At 45.4% G+C, this 19,289-nt stretch overlaps 1 protein-coding gene across 1 annotated transcript in view; it reads left to right on the top strand.

Annotated features, from left to right (window-relative positions):
• The window catches only part of LOC102750641 (putative tetratricopeptide repeat protein 41), a 76,068-nt gene that overhangs the window by 9,616 nt on the left and 47,163 nt on the right, over positions 1-19,289 (top strand). The window contains exons 4-6 of the mRNA XM_081822306.1: positions 8,630-8,790; positions 11,451-11,892; positions 14,931-15,170. Of these exons, the coding sequence (XP_081678432.1) occupies positions 8,630-8,790; positions 11,451-11,892; positions 14,931-15,170 (843 nt within the window). The remainder of the gene's footprint in view (positions 1-8,629; positions 8,791-11,450; positions 11,893-14,930; positions 15,171-19,289) is intronic.

Below are 19,289 nucleotides of genomic sequence, written 5' to 3'. Positions count from 1 at the left end.
CTCCCTCTGACCCTCCCCCCTCTCATGTGCTCTATGTCTCTCTCATTCTCTCTGTCTCAAATAAATAAATAAAATCTTTAAAAAAGAAAAAAAGATTTTATTTATTTAAGAGAGAGAGAATGAGAGGGAGCACATGAAAGGGGGGAGGGTCAGAGGGAGAAGCAGGCTCCCCGCCGAGCAGGGAGCCCGATGCGGGACTCGATCCCAGGACTCCAGGATCATGACCTGAGCCGAAGGCAGTCGCTTCACCAACTGAGCCACCCAGGCGCCCTCCGTAACTGTTTCTTGAGCATGTTCATTTACTCACGTGCTCATTCAGTCACCCATTGCTGAGTATTTATTGGTTGCTTCTTCTGTGCCAGACACTTACTTCCCTGGGTTCTGGGATGTCCACCTCAGGAGAATAAGGTCATGGCTCCCACAGATATGATGTTCTAGTTGAGAAAGGCAGATAACAAATAAACAAGAAACAAATAGTGATAAACGCCATGCAGAGTGATGTGATAAGGTGACAGGGTGCTAGTTAGGTTGAGTGGTCCAGGGCTGCGTCTCTGTATTAGAATAACTCTAGCTGTGGTGACAACTAAGTCCCATTTCAGTGGCTTCTTGAATGAAGTCTATTTCTCACTCATGGAACAATCCAGTAAGGGGTTCTTAAGTTAGGTAACAAGTGGCTTTCTTCCATGTGATGATTTGGGGACACAGGCCTTTTCCATTTTGAGGCTGTGTCGTCCCCTAGAGCCTTGGAGTCCTCTGCCTTTGGCTAGAGGAAGAGGAAAAAGGGGGGGGAAGGCACACCTGTTCCTTTAATGCCTTGGCCTGGCGGCGATCCAGATCACTTCCCCTGCCATTCTTTTGGCAGGAACTTGGCCACCGTGGGCCCACATGGCCACACTGGGAGTCAAGTGGGGACAGAAAGCTAACCCCACCCCGGAAGGGGGAGTGTGGACTTTTGCAGGACAAGTAGCTATCTCTGCTATACTCTGTGAAGATCTCATGGACAAGGAGGAGCTAGCCATGTGGAGATTAGAACATTCCAGGTGGAGAGAACAGTTAAGGTAATACAGGTCCTAAGCCAGAAACAAAGGTGAGTTAGAAAGGAAAGCAGGCCAGTGTGACTGGCAGGAGGTGAAGGCCAGGCCACTTTGGGTCTGGGCTTTGTTGCACAGAATATTAGGTCAGATTCTGTTGAGTACAGTGGGAGGCCAATGGGGGATCTTAACCAGGGGAATGATACAATATGATTGCTATTTTGAAAAGATTAAAGTCAGTCTGATGTATGAAAAATGGATGTAGGGGAGCAAGTATGGAGGCTTGTTAGAGGCTACTGCAGTGGTCCAAGCAAGCGATGACGGGGGCTTGGGGAGGGCAGGAGCAGAGGAGGTGGAGGGCTTTCGCTGGACTGAGAGTCTCCTGAGAAATTGCATGTGGGGCTTGAAGGACAGGAGTTGAGGACAGCTTTGGGAAGCTAGATAGATGGTGAGGGCTGTGTACTGAGATGGGGCATTATCAGTGGGGTGGGGACAGCAGGTTTTGAGGGGAATCAAAAGAGTTCTGCTTTGGATGAGATTTAGTTAAGATACAAGGTGTCTATGGGGAATGATAACAGTTGTGTGGGATCTACCTCTGTTCTAGGAGTGGTTTGGGAGCCCGACTGCTACTTATTAGCCGTGTGAGCTTCGGTGAGTTATTTTAACTCTCTGTGGCTCCTCCATGTTCCCAGTTTGTAAAATGTGGATAATAAAATAAATGTCTTTTAGGTAGTTGAGAAGATTAACTAAGGTAAAGTATGAAAAATAAAGACACTTAGCACAGTGCTTGGCATAGAGTAAGCACTGATAAATAACAGCTATTATTATTAATGGGTGTCTGCTGTGTATTTGCATGTCTGACCCCACGTGCTTTGGGGAGCTCATCCCTTCTCCTGTGGGGCTTGTAGCCAAACGTGCATTTGGGTATTGAGTGTGTATGTGGGGCTCAGAATGAGTTTCGATGGATGTGTATTATCTCTATATGATGGGACAGATATTTGAGCTCCTTTGTGTGAGTGTGTATGTGTGCGTGTGTGTGTCCGTGAGTAAATAGGGTAAACACGTGGGCATGACTTCTCTGCGGTTGCATTTCTCAGGGCATGTAAAGTGGGTAAAATCAAAATCAGTAGCAGCAGGTATGACTGGTTCTAGAAGACAACCACTGATCCTGCTCAGCCACAGCCCAAGGGGGTTCAGTCTGGCCAGGCTGAGGAGATGAACTCTACCGAACGTGCCCAATTATGATTTTATTCCCAAAGCGAATTGTGATTTTAATGAGTGTGGTTTTAGGTACCGAAAGCTCCTGATAAAAACAGCTACTGTCTTCAAAACAAACAGATCTTGAAGTTGACAAAGTAGAATCAATTCAGGAACAGCCTGTGAATAGCAAACACTCAGGCGACACCTTGTGTCCCTCAAAGGATACCCCCACCTCATTAACAGCATGAGGCCAAGGGCAGGGGCTGGGCTTCTGCTCTTGGCCCACCTGCATCTTCCATCCTGGCCCTGCTACTTACTAGCTGTGTGCTCTTGGGCAGTTTGCTTAAGCGACGTGCGCCCCGATTTCTCATCTGCAAGATAGGGGTGGGACTAACAGTATGTACATAAAGCTGTGTGAGGAGTAGAGATACTACAGATAAAGGACTTAAAAGAGTCCCTGGCACACGGTTGCTGTTAGTATGATTGCTGTTGTGATTATTATTATTATTCCTCACTGAGCTAGAGAAAGAGGCAGAGGGCGGGGGCCTGCTAAGGGAAACAAGAAACTTCTGTTCATTAGCTAGACTGGGGGTGGGGGGCCAGGCAATGCAGGAGAGTTTGCAGCCACAGCCAGGGAGGAGGCTGAGGGGAAGCACCGCAGCTTGGCCGCGGGAGCCAGGAAGCTGGGTTTCGCCTGTGTGAGGTGGATGTGGGGGAAGAGGAGGAGCTGCTGCTGAGAACACAGCTGGCCCGGAGGTCAAGTGCTTGGAGCACATTCGGCTTCTTTGCAGAGCTGTTCCCTGGGGGCTGAGGTCCCCTCAGCAGGGTACAGCCACAGCTCCTGCGGGCGCCCTCCCTAGAAGGGACACCGGAATGCCCCCCTGCGCAGCTCACATTTCTGCTCCTCTGGCCTCACCCCTGCCTGCCTGGGTAGAGGGATCTTGCAGATAGAAGGGCCTGGAGTGGGGCGCCTGGGTGGCTCAGTCATTAAGCGTCTGCCTTCGGCTCAGGTCATGATCCCAGGACCCCGCCTCGGGCTCCCTAGCGGGAAGCCTGCTTCTCCCTCTCCCACTCCCCCTGCTTGTGTTCCCTTTCTCGCTGTGTCTCTCTCTGTCAAATTAAAAAAAAAAAAAAAGACGGGGCTGGAGTCCACTCTCCCCACTCCCACGCCCCTCGCCTGCCTCACAGGCTGCTGATGTTCTTTCTGTGACACGCTTCACAGAAGGTCAGGAGAGAGCCACTGACTTTCTTATTTACATGTTTCCTCGCCTTGTTACCCCCAGAGCCCGGCGGCAGCCCGAAGAACAATGAGTTCCATTTACTGAACTGGCTTTCTGAGTGCCGGGCTCTGTGCTAAGGGCTTTATCAGCATCTTATTTAATGCTGTCAGCATCCAGCATTCTCGCCCCAGATAAAGAGATGGGCTCAGAGTGGCTGGCTCACGCAGCTATGTGTGGGCAGAGCAGGGCTTCAGACCAGGTCTTTGCCCAGCTCCAGGCCCCTCGTCCTCATTACTGCCCTGTCTTGCCTCCTTGAACCAACAGAGGGACACTTCCTCTTCTGAATGATTTCCATTGGGGTCCTCTCGTAGCATCAGTTCCCAGGAGAGTCTGCCCTCAAATCAGTGATGTGGAATGAGCAGAAATACTAACAGGACTTCTTGGCAGGGCTTGCCAAGCCTTGTGCCCTAGGCCCGGCTGCCTTCACCAGGGTCTCTGGCCTTTTGCACCATGGGTTTGGTCTCCCTGGAGCAGCTAGTCACTTCGGTCCCTCCTTGTCTGTCCATTTCCGTTCCCTTCTACTGGAAGGCCCCTCCCTTTTCTCAGGTCAGTTGAAATCCTTCTCCTCCCTTAAGCTCTACTTTTTTAAAAAGATTATTTATTTATTTATTTGACAGAGACACAGCGAGAGAGGGAACACAAGCAGGGGGAGTGGGAGAGGGAGAAGCAGGCTTCCCGCAGAGCAGGGAGCCCGATGCGGGGCTCGATCCCAGGACCCCAGCATCATGACCCAAGCCGAAGGCAGATGCTTAACAACTGAGCCACCCAGGCGCCCCAGCCCTATTTTAAAGAGCACCCTCTTGGGGCACCTGGCTGGCTCAGCGGGTGGAACATGTGATTCTTGATCTCGGGGTCATGGGTTCGAGCCCCATGTTGGGTGTAGAGAGTACTTCAAAATAAAATCTTTAAAAAAATAATAAAGAGCACCCTCTCAATAAGAGAGCCTGATGGATGCCTCTCTCCTTCACCTCCAACTGTCAAGTGGCAAGGATAGCCCCAGTCCCATTGTATTTTAGTTTATGTGGGTGTCTCCCTTCAAGGACTGTGAGCTTGTTGTCCTGGTCCCGCATGACTTATACATGGTCCTGTCATTATTTGTGTTACTGTATCCCTTTATAGTCCTGGGAGTGCAGGGAGCCGTGTCTATTTTTTTTTTTTTTTCTTACTGTGGCACAGAGAAGTTCATTTTTTCAAACAAGTAAGACAAAAAGCTTAGCTTAAAAATAATAAAAACATTATACTCATGCATATAAACAACATCAAAAATAACATGTGTTTGAGCCATGTCTATTTTATTGGACATTGTCCCACTCTGTGCCTGACACAGGGCCTAATACGGAAGTTTCTCAATAAATCCTTATTGAATGGCAAGAGATAACACTGCCCAAAACTGAAAAAAATCAGTCAATCACTAAGTCATTTTGTTACAAGGTATTTTGAAATTGTATCAATTGACTTCTTTTCTCTCCCCATAAATTTACCTATCCTGACTGGGTCTTTGAACACTTGAGATGTTACTATTTAAATTAGGCAATAGGCCACTGTCATTGAGTAGAGACAGTTTGGCCCTAACAGAATAAAGAGACATGTTTAGGATCATTTTCCACTGCTAGTAATTCTGACTATCTTCAATATTATTTTGAGGAAAAATAATTCAAATTACCCCAAATGGGATTTTAAAAACACTGAACCAGTGCTTTCCTTTGTGTACATAGATCTCAATCTGTAAGTATCTTCCTTGAGGTTTTTTTTTTTTCCTTTTTTTGTCTGGGATTATTTTTTTGCTGATTATTCTGAGTGATATTATGCTTTATGATTGTTCGGCTGTGTGTATTTTCTGAGGTTCATTCACCTCCGTTTTGTCACTTAGCCTCTGTACCAGCTTCATGCAAGAGGTGAGCAGTGCATGCCTTCCACATATGAGTGCTGGTGAATCATACACACTGGTGGTGACCCACACAGCTTGAAAACTCAAATGGAGTAATCTTTAAATGATGGTGTGTTGTTTGCAAGAAAACTATTAGCCCAATCGGTGTTTTTAAAGCTCCCACTGATTTGTGTTCAAGTTTCTTCACCTTCCTAGGCCTGTTTCCTTACCTACAAAATGAAGATTTGGACTAGACTACATGATTTCCAGAATCCTCCTGCTCTAAACTTCAGTTACTTAAGGCCTGAAGTCTCGATATTGCCCATACTTTAAAAATTTGGGGGAAAAAACTTCCGAAAAACTGAAAGGATGAAGCACCAAGATGAATTGTGCTCTTCCGGCTCTTGAAAAATATTTTTTATTGTGTGACACAAGCACAAATCATCTTTTTTTTTGATTTTATTTTTTTTTAAGTAATCTCTACACCCAGCATGGGATTTGGATTCATGACCCCGAGACCAAGAGTTGCACGCTCCGCTGACTGAGCCAGAGAGGTGCCCCTATCTTTTTTGATCCCTTCTCCTCCTTTATGTCTCACATTCATATATAACCTTCAAGTCATTAATTTTATGGTCATTTGCTAATACAAAAATGTCTTTAAAAATCAATATGTCCAGTTGTAAGATAGGTAAGTCCCGGTGATGTTATGTATAGCATGGTGACTATAGTTAATAATCCTGTACTACATATTTCAAAGTGGGTAAGAGTACATCTTAAAAGTTCCTATCACAAGAAAAAAAAATTTTTTTTAATTCTTTTTTAAAAAAAATTTTAAGTAGGCTCCATGCCCAACATGGGGTTTGAACTCACAACCCTGAAATTAAGAGTCGTATACCCTACGACTGAGCCAGCCAGATGCCCTGAAAAAAATGTTTTTGTATCTGTGTGGTGCTGGGTGGTCACTAGACTTACGGTGGTGATCATTTTGTAGTGTATACAAATATCGAATCATTATGTTGTACGCCTGAAACTAATGTAATACTATATGTAATTTCTACCTCAATAACAAGAAGACACACAATACCCTCTACTACAATGTAAAGGAGAAAGATAAAGTAATTTATTATAAAATAACGTTTTTCAATATGTAAGCGTTCAGACATGGTTCCAGCGGAGGCCACAGTGGAGTAGGCAGGTGCCTGCCTTTCTCTGGAAAATGACCATGGAAGTGATAGCTGTTAGCACAGACTGGCACTGGTGTGTTATATTCAAGGTTCAAGCATTATGAGCAATATTCCTATCAGGGCTAGGATTTTCTGAAGTGGCGAACAAATCTTGGTATCATTTCAGACGAAGCAATATATAATCTTCCATCACTTTATATGGTAGTTGTATTCCTAGAAAATTCTATGTGTTTTATTTTATTTTTTATTTTTTTTAAAGATTTTATTTATTTATTTGAGAGAGAGAGAATGAGAGAGAGAGAACACATGAGAGGGGATAGGGTCAGAGGACGAAGCAGACTCCCTGCCGAGCAGGGAGCCCGATGCGGGACTCGATCCCGGGACTCCAGGATCATGACCTGATCCGAAGGCAGTCGCTTAACCAACTGAGCCACCCAGGCGCCCAAATTCTATGTGTTTTAAATCTGTGCAAATTACTTTGCGTTTACACGAAAATGGAGTTGGTTTCTAGGTGAAGTAATTAGTAAGGTTCCCCCCCCCCGCCCCAATGTGACTGACAGAACATTTGGAAGTCAGGTAGACCCCAGGACACAGCGTCATTGTGCGTGAATGTCCTGTGTTGTAGGACGTCTAGAATCCCCGGGCCTCCCCTGTTGAGTTCCACTGCTCTAATCAACTTCCTGTTTTTTGAATGTTCATGTACTTTCCTTCCTCCAGACCTTCACCTCTGCCTTGTCTTGCTTGATATACCCTTGCCCTCATCTCTACCTGTGCACTCTTCAAGGCTCATCTCAAATGTCTTCTGCACGAAACTTTTCCTTATTGTGATGGTTCTGCATCAAACTCCAGTAACCTTCAGACTCATATTCTGCCTTCAAACGTGATTATTTCTGTACAGAACCCATTTTCACTTCCCTTAACTCCTTGACTTTATCTTACAGATCATTTTATCTCCTCTTGGCAGCTAGCACAGCACCTTGCGCATAACAGGCAGCCAGTAAGTAGTTGTTAAACATAATTATTCTCAATGCTTCTAACAGAATCTTAATGCATCTGAGAGACTAAATCCATTAAAGCTTCTTTACATAACTTGGTTTTCTAGATTCTAATATGCCTAAATTTCTATGGGAAATGTTGCCTTTGAAAAATAAAAGCAAGATCAAAGTTGTATGTAGTAAAATATCCTTAGAATATTAGGTAGTTGAGGGGCGCCTGGGTGGTTCAGTTGGTTGAGCGTCAGACTCTTGGTTTTGGCTCAGGTTGTGAACTCAGGATCATGAGATCGAGCCCCGTGTTGGGCTCCAGGCTAGGCATGGAACCTGCTCAAGATTCTCTCTCTCTCCCTCTGCTCCCCCCCACCCCCCACCCCCCATCCCCAGGACATGCATTCTCTCTCTCTAAAATAAATGAATAAATCTTAAAAAAAAAAGAGTATTAGGTAGCTGATTACAATTTTGTGTCGCTACTACAATGTCACTTAACCAGAGTTTGAAAGTGGTCCTCGTATTACATCCTATACCCTTTGCTGGTTCGTTACCTAATTCTCCCTGATAATTTCCAGAATCCAAGGTCTGGGGTCCAATATTGTGGGTAGAGTAATTTAGGATTGGTTATGTCAGGTTTAATGTGGGCAAGGAGCGAAGAGTCTAGGTGCCAGGGGGGAGGACCACCCGGGGGTGGTGGCTGAGGCCCCTATAGAGCCCTCTGACGTTACAGAGCTGCAGAAACTTCACAGACCATGTAGACTTCTCTTCCTCCCCATCCAGCTCTTTGTAACATGATCTATTTTTACATTTTGGAGAACAAGAGTAATGCTTTGGATCATACAAAATATTTTTTTATATAAAATCCTGAAAATGTATAGGAGACATCTGGTGGTAAATATCATTATCCCTTTTGGGTTGAATATTTTTAGGCTGCTAATCACACATATACCTATACGTGTCAGCTGTACAGCTGTGAATAGCACTCATTGTTCCCAGCCCCTTCCGCCTCCCCATCCCATTAACATATTCTAGCAGTGATGGAAACACTTTCGCCTAATTTGAGCCAATTCCTGTGCTCTAGGTAGTCAGCTTGAAACTGATCTTCTTAACGAAGACTCAAATGCGTTGGTCTTTCCACTTCTTGTGGAAGTCTTCATTGCTTCCATCAGTTTAAAGCCATGTATACTTGTCCTGGATGGAATTGAAGAATTGATTGGCATTTATGGGATTTCAGGACAGAAGGTAATCTCTTTTAAAAATAATGCCTATTTTATTGCTGTTTTATAAAAAGAAAACCCCATAATTTAGAATGTCCGTAACATCTTTCCATTGCATTATCTATAGCTACAGCCAGCATTGCCTATGTTTACTGCTCTCCATTTCCTTGAACAAATACTTCCGTGGTGGCACTTACTGTGGGCCAGGCACCCTTCTAGGAACTTTAGAAATATCAACGGATAGAATTCTCAGAAGAAGCCTATGAAAGAGAGACTGTGATCATCGTCCCTGTTTACACAGAGGGAACGGAGTGTGGAGATGTTAGGTGGCTTTATAGGACATCTGAAGATGGTGGTAGACTCAGAATTCAGATGTGGGCAGTCTGGTTCTAGAAACTGTTGCCTTTACTCCCGCCTGGTTCTGCCCCCTGCCTCCCTATTTTATACTTTTCCCAAGCATTTGTTGGGCCCCTAGTATTTTCTTTATATTGTATATTTTGATCTGCCTCATCTACACTGATTTTGCACATACCAAATTGGTTGCTCTGTAGTTTTTATCCTGTTGGAGGTGATATTGCATCTGTGGAACCTCTAATACACCTTAGTATCAGCCATTACTTTGTGAAGCATTTTCTCTAAAACCTAAAAACACATGGACTTGTAAATTATGTAAGTAATCTATGTTTCTTATAGAGAATATGATAAAGAACAAGAACACAGAAAATTAAGTATACTCATAGTCTCACACTGCTCAGCATTTGGGAGTCTAGCCTTCTTTTTTCTATGGATGTCTGTACATACTCATTGATGCTTATGTCAATGAAGTTACACACTGTATTATTTTGTAATCCGCTTCTTAATTTAATACACAGCAAGCACCATCAATGGGAAAAGCACTGTAAGCAGAGTCCGACAGGGTCCCTGCAAACAAATGGGACTTTCATTCTAGCAGGGGATGGCAGATGTTAATGATGCGATTACACAAACAAGTATGATTGCAACTGTGACAAGGGCTGCCAAGGATCAGTATACAGTGTCGTGAGAGCTTCTAAGGAAGGGACGTGGCCTTCGGGGAGGGCTCCCTGGAAGAAGGGCTCCAGGCGGAGCTCTGTGGGAGGAGGAGGGACCCTGTGGGCTGTTACCTGCCCCAGTGTAGTGCAGTGGTTAGGAGACTGCCTGGGGAGCCAGACCCTTGGTTTCAACCCCAGCTCTGCTGCGTACTATCAGAATGAATTAGATATGACATTTAGCCCCTCTGTTTTGCAGTTTCCTCCTCTGCCTATTGAGAGGGTTGTTAGGAGGACTCAATGAGTTGGCGTATTAAAATTATACCTGGGATTTGATTTACAGGAGGATGACTGAGTGACAACATGGAGAAGCCAGGGCCATTGAAAGAAGAAATTATGACTTATATTTCCTAAGACAAGGAGACACACCATGTCATACAGGGCCCTGGGGGGAGTATCACGGTGGCCAGGAGGCAGAAGATAGGAGCCAGGAGAAGGCCCAGGCCAAAGCCTTTATGGGGGTTCCCTTGGGAAAGGCAGAGTAAACCATTCAGGATTGGCTAGTTTGTACAATTCCAGCAGGCTTTGTGGCATAGGGACTGTCCCTGGTTGTCTGGTCCCCGGCCCTGGGATGATGTAGGTCAGGGAAATACTGGGTTGGTGGGGCGCCTGGGTGGCTCAGTCGTTAAGCGTCTGCCTTTGGCTCGGGTCATGATCCCAGGGTTCTGGGATCGAGCCCCGCATCGGGCTCCCTGCTCCGCGGGAAGCCTGCTTCTCCCTCTCCCACTCCCGCTGCTTGTGTTCCCTCTCTCGCTGTATCTCTCTCTGTCAAATAAATAAAATCTTTAAAAAAAAAAAAAAGAAATACTGGGTTGGTGAGTGAGGGGTAGATTGGAAGGCGGGTGGGGGCGTGGTCTTGGATTGGCTGGTCTGCACATGACAGGCATGTTCCAGGCAAGCTGTCCATCACCCCCAGGAATTAACTTGTCTTGGGAGGAGCAGTTTCTCCTGGATCTGTAAGGCCCCTGAGAGATGGCAAACTATCAGAAGACACAAAAAATGAAAATCTTTAACTAATACAGTTAGTACCTGAAGACACATTCCACAAGGTGCCAGGCTCAGAGTAAGTGGTCAGTGTTTGATAGTTGCTCTTATTATTATTATGGTAGTTGCGAGGGGTGGGAAAAGCTGTTAAAGGAATCTAAAAAGATCTGATTAGGTGTTTATTTTATTCCGAAATAAAGCCATTTACTTACGATAGTATTGTGGTATAAAGCAACGATTCTTCAGCATAAAACAGTGTTCTCTTTTTCAGTCAAATGGTTCAGTTTGTACTGTTAGGTTTCCTTTGGCCATCACTGTAGGTCATTCTTCAGAAGCCCATGATTTGTCGGATCACTTGTTTGTGATTTTTTAGGAATCTCTTTTTAGGGGTCATATTTGTACTATCAAATTCAAAACAGATGGATGAGTCAGTCAAATACAGTTCTGTGGGGTGAGAGTGGGTATTTTCTTAATCACCATATTGTTTGCTATCCAACTTACTGTTAATAACCTTAACCCCAGCCTTTACGCTGTACCTACTCCCTCTATTCCAGCTACTCTAAGTTTAAAAACCATCAGCAAGGTAGTTTTAAAGTCTTTAAAGATTCCCAATGTCTTTGACTTTCTCTATCAGGTAAAAGATTTCTCTTGGCTGCCATGCTTACTGCCTCCTCATTGCAAATTTATCATGAGCACTGTCTCCTCCAGCCTGTCGTACAAGTCGCTGTGTGCCCGCCCAGATGTGAGGACAGTGGAGCTCCTGAGCGTAGGAGACGAAGAAGTGAAACTAAACATCTTTCAACAGTATCTCTTCATTCCCAACAAAGATCCGCTCCGACAGAGCAAACACACTTTGAGGAAAAGAACGCACCTGAACCCTTTAAAACTCACAATCCTAGCAAATGAGCTGAGAGAATGTAGAATCTACCGAGATGAGTATCAGTGTCTGAAGGAGTACTTGGAGGTGGTCTCCATTCAGGAGCTCTGGGAATTGGTTCTGAAACGCTGGATTGAAGACTATAGCTGGACTTTCATACCAAAAAGGGCCAATTCAGACACAGTGGCTTCAGGAGAAGGTAGGCCTTGGCCAGTGTTGACAACCAGCTGGAGCCCATGGGGAGAAAGATATATGGTGGATGACCCAGAGGAGGAGGGTCTAAGGATAAAGTTTTCAGAGAAAATACAGGATGCCCAGTTAAATTGTAATTTCAGATAAAGAACAAATAATCTTTTAGTAAAAGTATGCCTCAATTATTGCATGGGACATACTTATATTAAAAATTAGTTGAATTACAGATAAATAATTCCATTAGAAGTATATCCCAAATTATTGCATGAGCGATACTTATACCAAAAATCAATTTGTTGTTTATCTGAATTTCAAATTTAACTGCATGCTCTGTATTTTAACTTGCTAAATCCAACAATCCTGTGTAGGGAGCTCTGTGTTGACTGTAAAGAGAATTGTATTAGGCACATTTTTCAGGAGTCTAAGAAATGGGCCTTTATTCTTTCTTTTTAAAAAATATTTATGAGCAAGACAGAAAATGAGGGAGAAAGGGAGAGAGGGAGGAGCGAGGGAGAGGGACAAGCAGACTCTGTGCGGAGCCCAGAGCCCTATGCAGGGCTTAATCTCAGGACTGGGATCATGACCTGAGCCAAAACCAAGAGTCGGATGCCTAACCGACTGAGCCACCCAGGCGCCCCGGCCTTTATTATTTCTATAACTCAATTCTTTTGAGCCTATAGTCCAAGTGATGGCAGAAACCTAATTCAGTTAATCTAGGTTAATTCCATCAAATAAGCTTGTTTTCGGACAATTCAGGGTGTTTTTCAGTCAAGCGAGGATTTGTGTCCTTCCTGCGTCTCTTTTGGGTTGAGCTTAAATCTGAGGGCCTTGCTGCTGGGTGTCCTCGGTTGTCATCTGTCCCTGCTGTCTTCCGCTGAGGTGGTCATGGCCCCAGATGGTCCACAGATACTGACGTTCCTCCAATTTTGGCATCTTCTAAGACACCTGTGTTCCCATCTGTTCTTGAGTTGTTTGCTCTACGCTGCCATCAGCCACCACTTTCCCTCATCTTAATGTGAGGAGGCCCCTCTCCTCTACTAACATCTGCACCCTTCTGGAGCCTACAGTCTTGTGGGTACTGAACATTCCTGACAGAGCACATTGGTTGCTCACTGCACGCTTGGAGCTCCTGGCTCTGTAGGTCTCCCCATAGTGATTTCTGCTGTCTGGTTCTGAGGGCATCGGGAGATCTGCAGAGCTGCTGTCTTCTAGGCTCCCAATGGGAAGCAGAGTGCAGGCTCTCTGTACTCTTGGGTCCCCAAGTGCGTCTGTCTGGTGGGTCCTCTCTCCCTGCTCACAGCCTGGGTTCCGGGGACGGCACAGGCCCCTTCACAGAAACCCACCTGAGCAACTCCATTGCACTCTTTCCTCACTGTCTCCTCCACCTTTCTTGGTTCAGTCTTCCTTAGCTCATCCTGTAACTGAGTCTGTTGTTTGTGGTTAAAAAATTTATTCCATGAGTTGGTCAGGAGTTTGTTTTTTTTTTTAAAGATTTTATTTATTTGACAGAGAGAGACACAGCGAGAGAGGAAACACAAGCAGGGGGGCGTGGGAGAGGGAGAAGCAGGCTTCCCGCCGAGCAGGGAACCTGATGTGGGGCTCGATCCCAGGACCCTGGGATCATGACCTGAGCCGAAGGCAGACGCTTAACGACTGAGCCACCCAGGCGCCCCAGGAGTTTGTTTTTTGATATTCAAGAGTCAGTCTTTTGAGAAGGAAGGTTTATTCTCAAGGCTGTTATCTCTGCTATGAGCTTCAGAAGTCTGAAACTTGAGTTTCTGCTACAATAACCTTCTCTGAAGGATGATGAATTTAGAATGGAGCAGGGATGGGGACGTGGGGGTGGGGAAAGAAGCAGAAAATGCTTGGACTGAGAGATATATTCGTTGGCATGACAACATATTGTCCTGCCCCATTTTTTGCTCTAGAGTATGCATTTCTGCAAATAAAATTGATTGCAAATTTAGTGTACCCTCCCCCACCTGCAAGGAGGTGAAAAAAAGGTCTTTGTGCCCTGAGAAGGGTCACGCAGGCAAAGTGACCCATGGCTGTACCCATGGCTGTCCCTTGTTGTCCAGCATTGTGCAGGAAAGCCCAGGTCGCCTTCTTCCAAGGGACTACTCCTTTTCCTGGCTGACTTTCCTCCTCTTAGCACTGCCCACTGACCCGTCCTCAAGTCCAGGGCACTCAGCCACAGGTCCAAGAAGAACTTGGTCAAACTCGGGTCAACCTCAGAAGAAGCTTGCACAGCTAGGGCTGAGCAGCTGCCTCTGCTTAACGATTGCAGGTGTTTGGGATGCATGCCCCAATCCTAGTACAGGAAGTCCATTTAGAATGACAGACCCTGTCGTTTCTCTCAATGGCCTTAAGGGTCTCTTTTGAGTTGGTTGATCATAAAGCCAGTGGGAAATGCAGCTCTGGCTGAAAAATCTAAGGGTCAGGTGAGTCAAGGGTATAGCTGCCTCAAGGGGTATCTGTGAATGTGGCGAGAGAGCAACCGTACAGAAAAGCCATTCATACCCATACATGCAAATTTGATGTCTGCAAATCTCAAGTAAGACTGCTTGGTGGTATGATAATGGGCCAGCTTGCCAGTTTGGAACCGTAGCTCGCATGGATGTATTAGTTGGGACAATACAGATGATAACTTAATGCCTGAAAGTCTGGGCTCTGAAGCCAGGTTGTCTGTGCTCAAATCCCCATTCTGCACTTATTTCTGTGTGATCTGGGTAAGTTATTTAACCTCTCTGTGCTTTATTTGTCTTATTTGTAAGACAGGAGAGTTAGGTAGTATCTACTTATAGGATGATTAAAAGAAAAGTTGTTAGTCGTATAAAACATTTAGAATGGGCTCCCTGCTCGGCGGGGAGCCTGCTTCTCCCTCTCCCTCTGCCTGCCTCTCTGCCTACTTGCTCTCTATCTCTCTGTCAAATAAATAAATAAAATCTTAAAACAAACAAACAAACAAACAAAAACATTTAGAATGATGCCTGGCAGGTGGGAACTCTTCTTTTTGTCATCATTGTCATTACGTTGTCTTAACAGTGCTAGATGGCTGGGTGGTCGATGCTCTGTGCTTATTGAGCATCTCACATTGTGGACTGACTGAGGATGAGATATTCCAGATTTTGGACATGCTGGGCTACAGAGATCATTACAAAGTGACCACGTTGCACTGGGCTGCCTTCCGCAATGCCACCAGACACTGGGTCCAGGAGAAGCCTAATGGCCTCCTGCACTTCAGGCACCAGTCCCTGCGGAATGCTGTGGAGCACAAGCTTCTTGGTAAGGCTTGAATCTGTGTGAGTACCTGCTAGCTAAGAAAAGGGAAGTTTGCATGCAAGGGAAAACTTGTAGCTGGCATTTCTCAAGTAGAAGTGAATCTATAAACATGTATAAACGTGGTGATATAAATTAATACTTGTACCTGCTTGTGAGTAACAGAGACCTGACATCAATGGCTTCCATCCCAGGATTTATTCTCTCACGTGAGAACTTTCTGGAGGTAGGTTATCCTATTGGCTCCACATGGTCATCTGGGACCCCATTCCTTTTGTGTCCCTGATCCACACACTAGCTTGCCTGCTCAAGGTCACCTCCTGTTCGTGACTGCTGGAAGCAGCATGGCTGCTGGAGCTCCAGCCATTGCATTTCGGGCAACAGGAAGGATGAAGAGAAAAAGAAGGGCTTGCATTTACTTTTAAAGAGCTTTCCCAGGTTTCCACCAACTTTTCCACTGTGTCTCCAGAACTCTGTTGTTTGGGCACCGCTAGATACAGGGAAGTTGGCAAATGGAGGTTTCAACAGATGTTTGCCTAAACCTTAAACCACGGTGGGCATCTGTCACTAACAAAGATGAGGGACGTCGTTACTGGGTAGGCATTAGCAGTCTCTGCCCTAATTCTGAAATCAAATTCTATCCCCTCTGAAAGGACAGCAGGTCTGAATCTGAGACACGGTGGCAATCACAGACACTTGACCTAGAGGCAGAGCACTCTATTCATACAGAGAACTTCAGGTGTGAGGACTTAAAAAAACCTTTAAATCACAGCCTCTGCAAAGATGCTAAGCTCTGCACAAATTTCCTTTTAAGTTTACTATGTCCTCTTTCACTTTCTTTTTTAAAAAGATAAATCCTTTCCACTGTTTCCCTCCTACATTGTCATCATTCCCACCACCTCTGAAGTTACATAATGTGGCAAAGAGAGCAGGGTGAGGAATGAGGATGTTCCTAGGTGTGATGTCAGCTCCTCTGTTCACTTGGCCTCTGATGGTTTGCAGCGCACCCGGGCTCTTCATTTTCCCAAAGAACAGTAACACTCTTGGAGGTGCAGGAACGAAAGGGCCGTGGCATGGCTGTTTAAATTCTGGGTATAGGGTGTACCCCTTCTCTGCACTGTGAGCCCCAAAATAAAGCACTGCTGGCAATACTCACTATTGTCAGAAAAAAAAACCCCAACTTGTCATGCTGTAGAATCAGGACGTGAATACATCTTTCCTGGAGGCCCAGGGAATTGTAATTGCAGTAATTCACTTCCATGTGGCCTGAGCATGGGAAGCAAGCACAAACTACAAGGAGAAAAATGATCCCAAAGCTAGGGCTAGAGGACTTGAGTCTGCGATGATATTTTTGGTAAAGGGCTATCTTTTGACATCATTTTGGGACAAACTAGTCTCTTAGTCACAGCATGTGCATGCATGCTCCTTTCCTTTGAGATTAATAGTCTGGTATTATATTCAATTTGTTTCAATTTGAATTCAATTCAAATTGCTCCTATCAAACACGCTTTAGAGGCATGCTTTGATCCCTGGGCTGTGATAGAACAACCTCTTTCCCTTCTGGTACTAGAGCTGAGGATTCTTTGGTCTTGCATACTTTGTGTGGGGGTGCCCGTGTGTGAGTGTGTGCGCATGTGCGTGTGCATGTGTGCATGCATGCATATTAGTGGGGTTGGAAAGGAAAAGGGCAATTAGGGAGGAGAGCCGAAAAGCTGGGAGATGCTCTTCTAGTGCTTCTAGATCGTTAGCGTAGCTTGTCGCCCCCGGCCATCACGGCCACCACTTTTTATTTAGTGCTTTTGCTGTGCCAGCCACTTCACATACATCATTTCCTTTATTTCTTGTGTATAGAGAACATCCTCCGACTAGGCTAGGTCATTTCAATTCTGGTTTCCACCCGCCTCCTAGAAAGTCCTCACCTGCTCCGGGTGTCTGTAGGAGTCCCTGAGCCGTGTTCCATGGCCTCCCCCATCTGTTGGCTGTAGTCATCCCAGAGAGGCTTTTCTGGTTTGTGCTTACTGATGTGGGCACCTCCCAACTGCCCCTGTGAGGCTCACCGTGAGAAAACAAAGCCTCCTGCTGAGGTCCCTCTCCCTTTGTCCCATGGCAGCCAGACCTCGAGGTGTCAGGATGGTGCTGCTGTCCAAAGGGGGAATAGGTGTCTTCTAGGAGACCTGAGCCATACAAGCTTCCTCTCCCAAACTCTGTCCTTCTTCAGGATCTCAGGGAGCTCTTCCTGGAAAGAGCCCCTTCCTTTTCTTCTTAGAACCCCTCACCCTATAAAAGCTCCGAAACCCAGTCTATGAAGCCCACTTTGCAGCAATTGTTGAGCAGAAGGAGTCAGCGTAGCATAACAGGTAAAAATGGGGTCCTGATGCTAGATTGGGGGAGAGCCTTGGCTTTCCTACTTTCTAGCTGAAGACTTGGCTACATCATTTCATCACTCTGTACTCAGGTTCCTCTTTTGTAAAATAAGTGAACCAACCTCAGAGCATTATTACTAGTAAGCAAGCATTCAATCACTAATTCATGTAATTATAAGTAATTAGAGTAGGCCTGGCCTGTAGTAAATTCTTGAGAAATGTTAGCCATTATGAATTCTCCCTTTGTTTGACTCATCTGTCTCCCCTGTGGCCTTTTATCTACCATCTTTCCCAAAATGACCCATGCAAATCACCTGGTGGTTTTGAATTCTGTTGGTCTAAGGATTCTTCCATTTCATCAGATACCTTTAAGCAGGTCTGAATTCCCTGGGCCCTGTTCCAGTTACATTCGATAGATGTTTTGTTTTTTAAAGATTTTTTTTTTTACTTATTTATTAGAGAGAGAGAGAGCATGAGCAGGGGGAGGGTCAGAGGGAGAGGGAGAAGCAGACTCCCCACTGAGCAAGGAGCCTGATGCGGGACTCGATCTCAGGACTCTGGGATCAGGACCTGAGCCGAAGGCAGATGCTTAACTAACTGAGCCACCCAGGCACCCCCATTCAATAGATGTTTGCTGAATGAATGCACAGCTGTTCCTGACAGTTGGTTTTTTGGCCCTGCTGTTTCTAGAAGCTTCCATATCCATTGTTTTGAGAGCCAATACTAAATGTCAGTCTCTAGTGTTTGCCTGCAGTGGAATCAGGATCTGGAGGTCTGAGCACAGGAGAAGAGTTATGAGCTACCTGTAGGTGATGCTGTGGTCATGGTAGAGGAGCAGCCTCATTTCATGGTCTTTCCCTCACTCCCAGGCCTGTATGCTGTTTGGCAGAGTCTACCTTCTTTTCTACCGGCAATCACCATGGCTTCTATTATAAACAATTTCTTGTTAAGAGCAAAGACTTTAGAATCTGACAGAATTGGCATGACCTTGTGAAAGGTGCTTAACTTTCTAAGACTCAGTGTCTCACCTTCAAAATGGGGATAATCACAGTATTTACCTTGAGGGTATTAAAAATGTTCAGTATGCTTAATGTAAGGTACTTAATGTAGTATCTGGCACAGTGATAACCACTGTGGTGGCCATGACAGCCAATTGCCAGTATTTCCAGCCCCTCCACCCACCATGGGAAGCACTTCCCAGTCCCTTTACTGGGTGGCATCTTGTGACCAGTTCTGTCCAATGGTTGGAGCTCCTGACAATGTTCAAGATGGTGGCTGGTCTCTCAGTCCCAGAGTGAGCAGAGCTGGATTTGGAGGTCCAGCCAACCTGTTATGGCATGATAAACCTTTGCTGTTTTAAGTCACTGAGATTTTGGGGTCATCTGTCCACACAGCATAATCTAGCCTGTCATGAGAGAGAACAATACTACAGAAATGTCAGCCAATCAGTCTGTCTGTGAGGATTGTACTGAACTTTGTATGTACGGATGATGCTGTGCTCGAGCCATTCCTCACATCTCATGCAATTGGAGGAGCACTGGAATTGAGTCAGAAGGTTTGAATCTGGCTTCTTCAATCATGGGCTGGCTAGACTGAAAGTTCTGTGCACTTCAAGCATTGTGTTTAATACTCTAAATCTTGGAGGCAGGGTGATATTTGTCCCAGTTCTCTTTCTCTCTCATTCCCCAAACCCCTTCCCTATTTATGACCCACAAATTGCCCTTGCCTTGCCCAGTGGAAGAGGGGAGTTTCCTTCTTCTTC

This window comes from Leptonychotes weddellii, chromosome 5, assembly GCF_054177405.1.
Source record: "Leptonychotes weddellii isolate Sample4059 chromosome 5, ASM5417740v2, whole genome shotgun sequence".
Lineage (NCBI taxonomy): Eukaryota > Metazoa > Chordata > Mammalia > Carnivora > Phocidae > Leptonychotes > Leptonychotes weddellii.
This window is presented reverse-complemented; position numbering and strand designations above follow the sequence as displayed.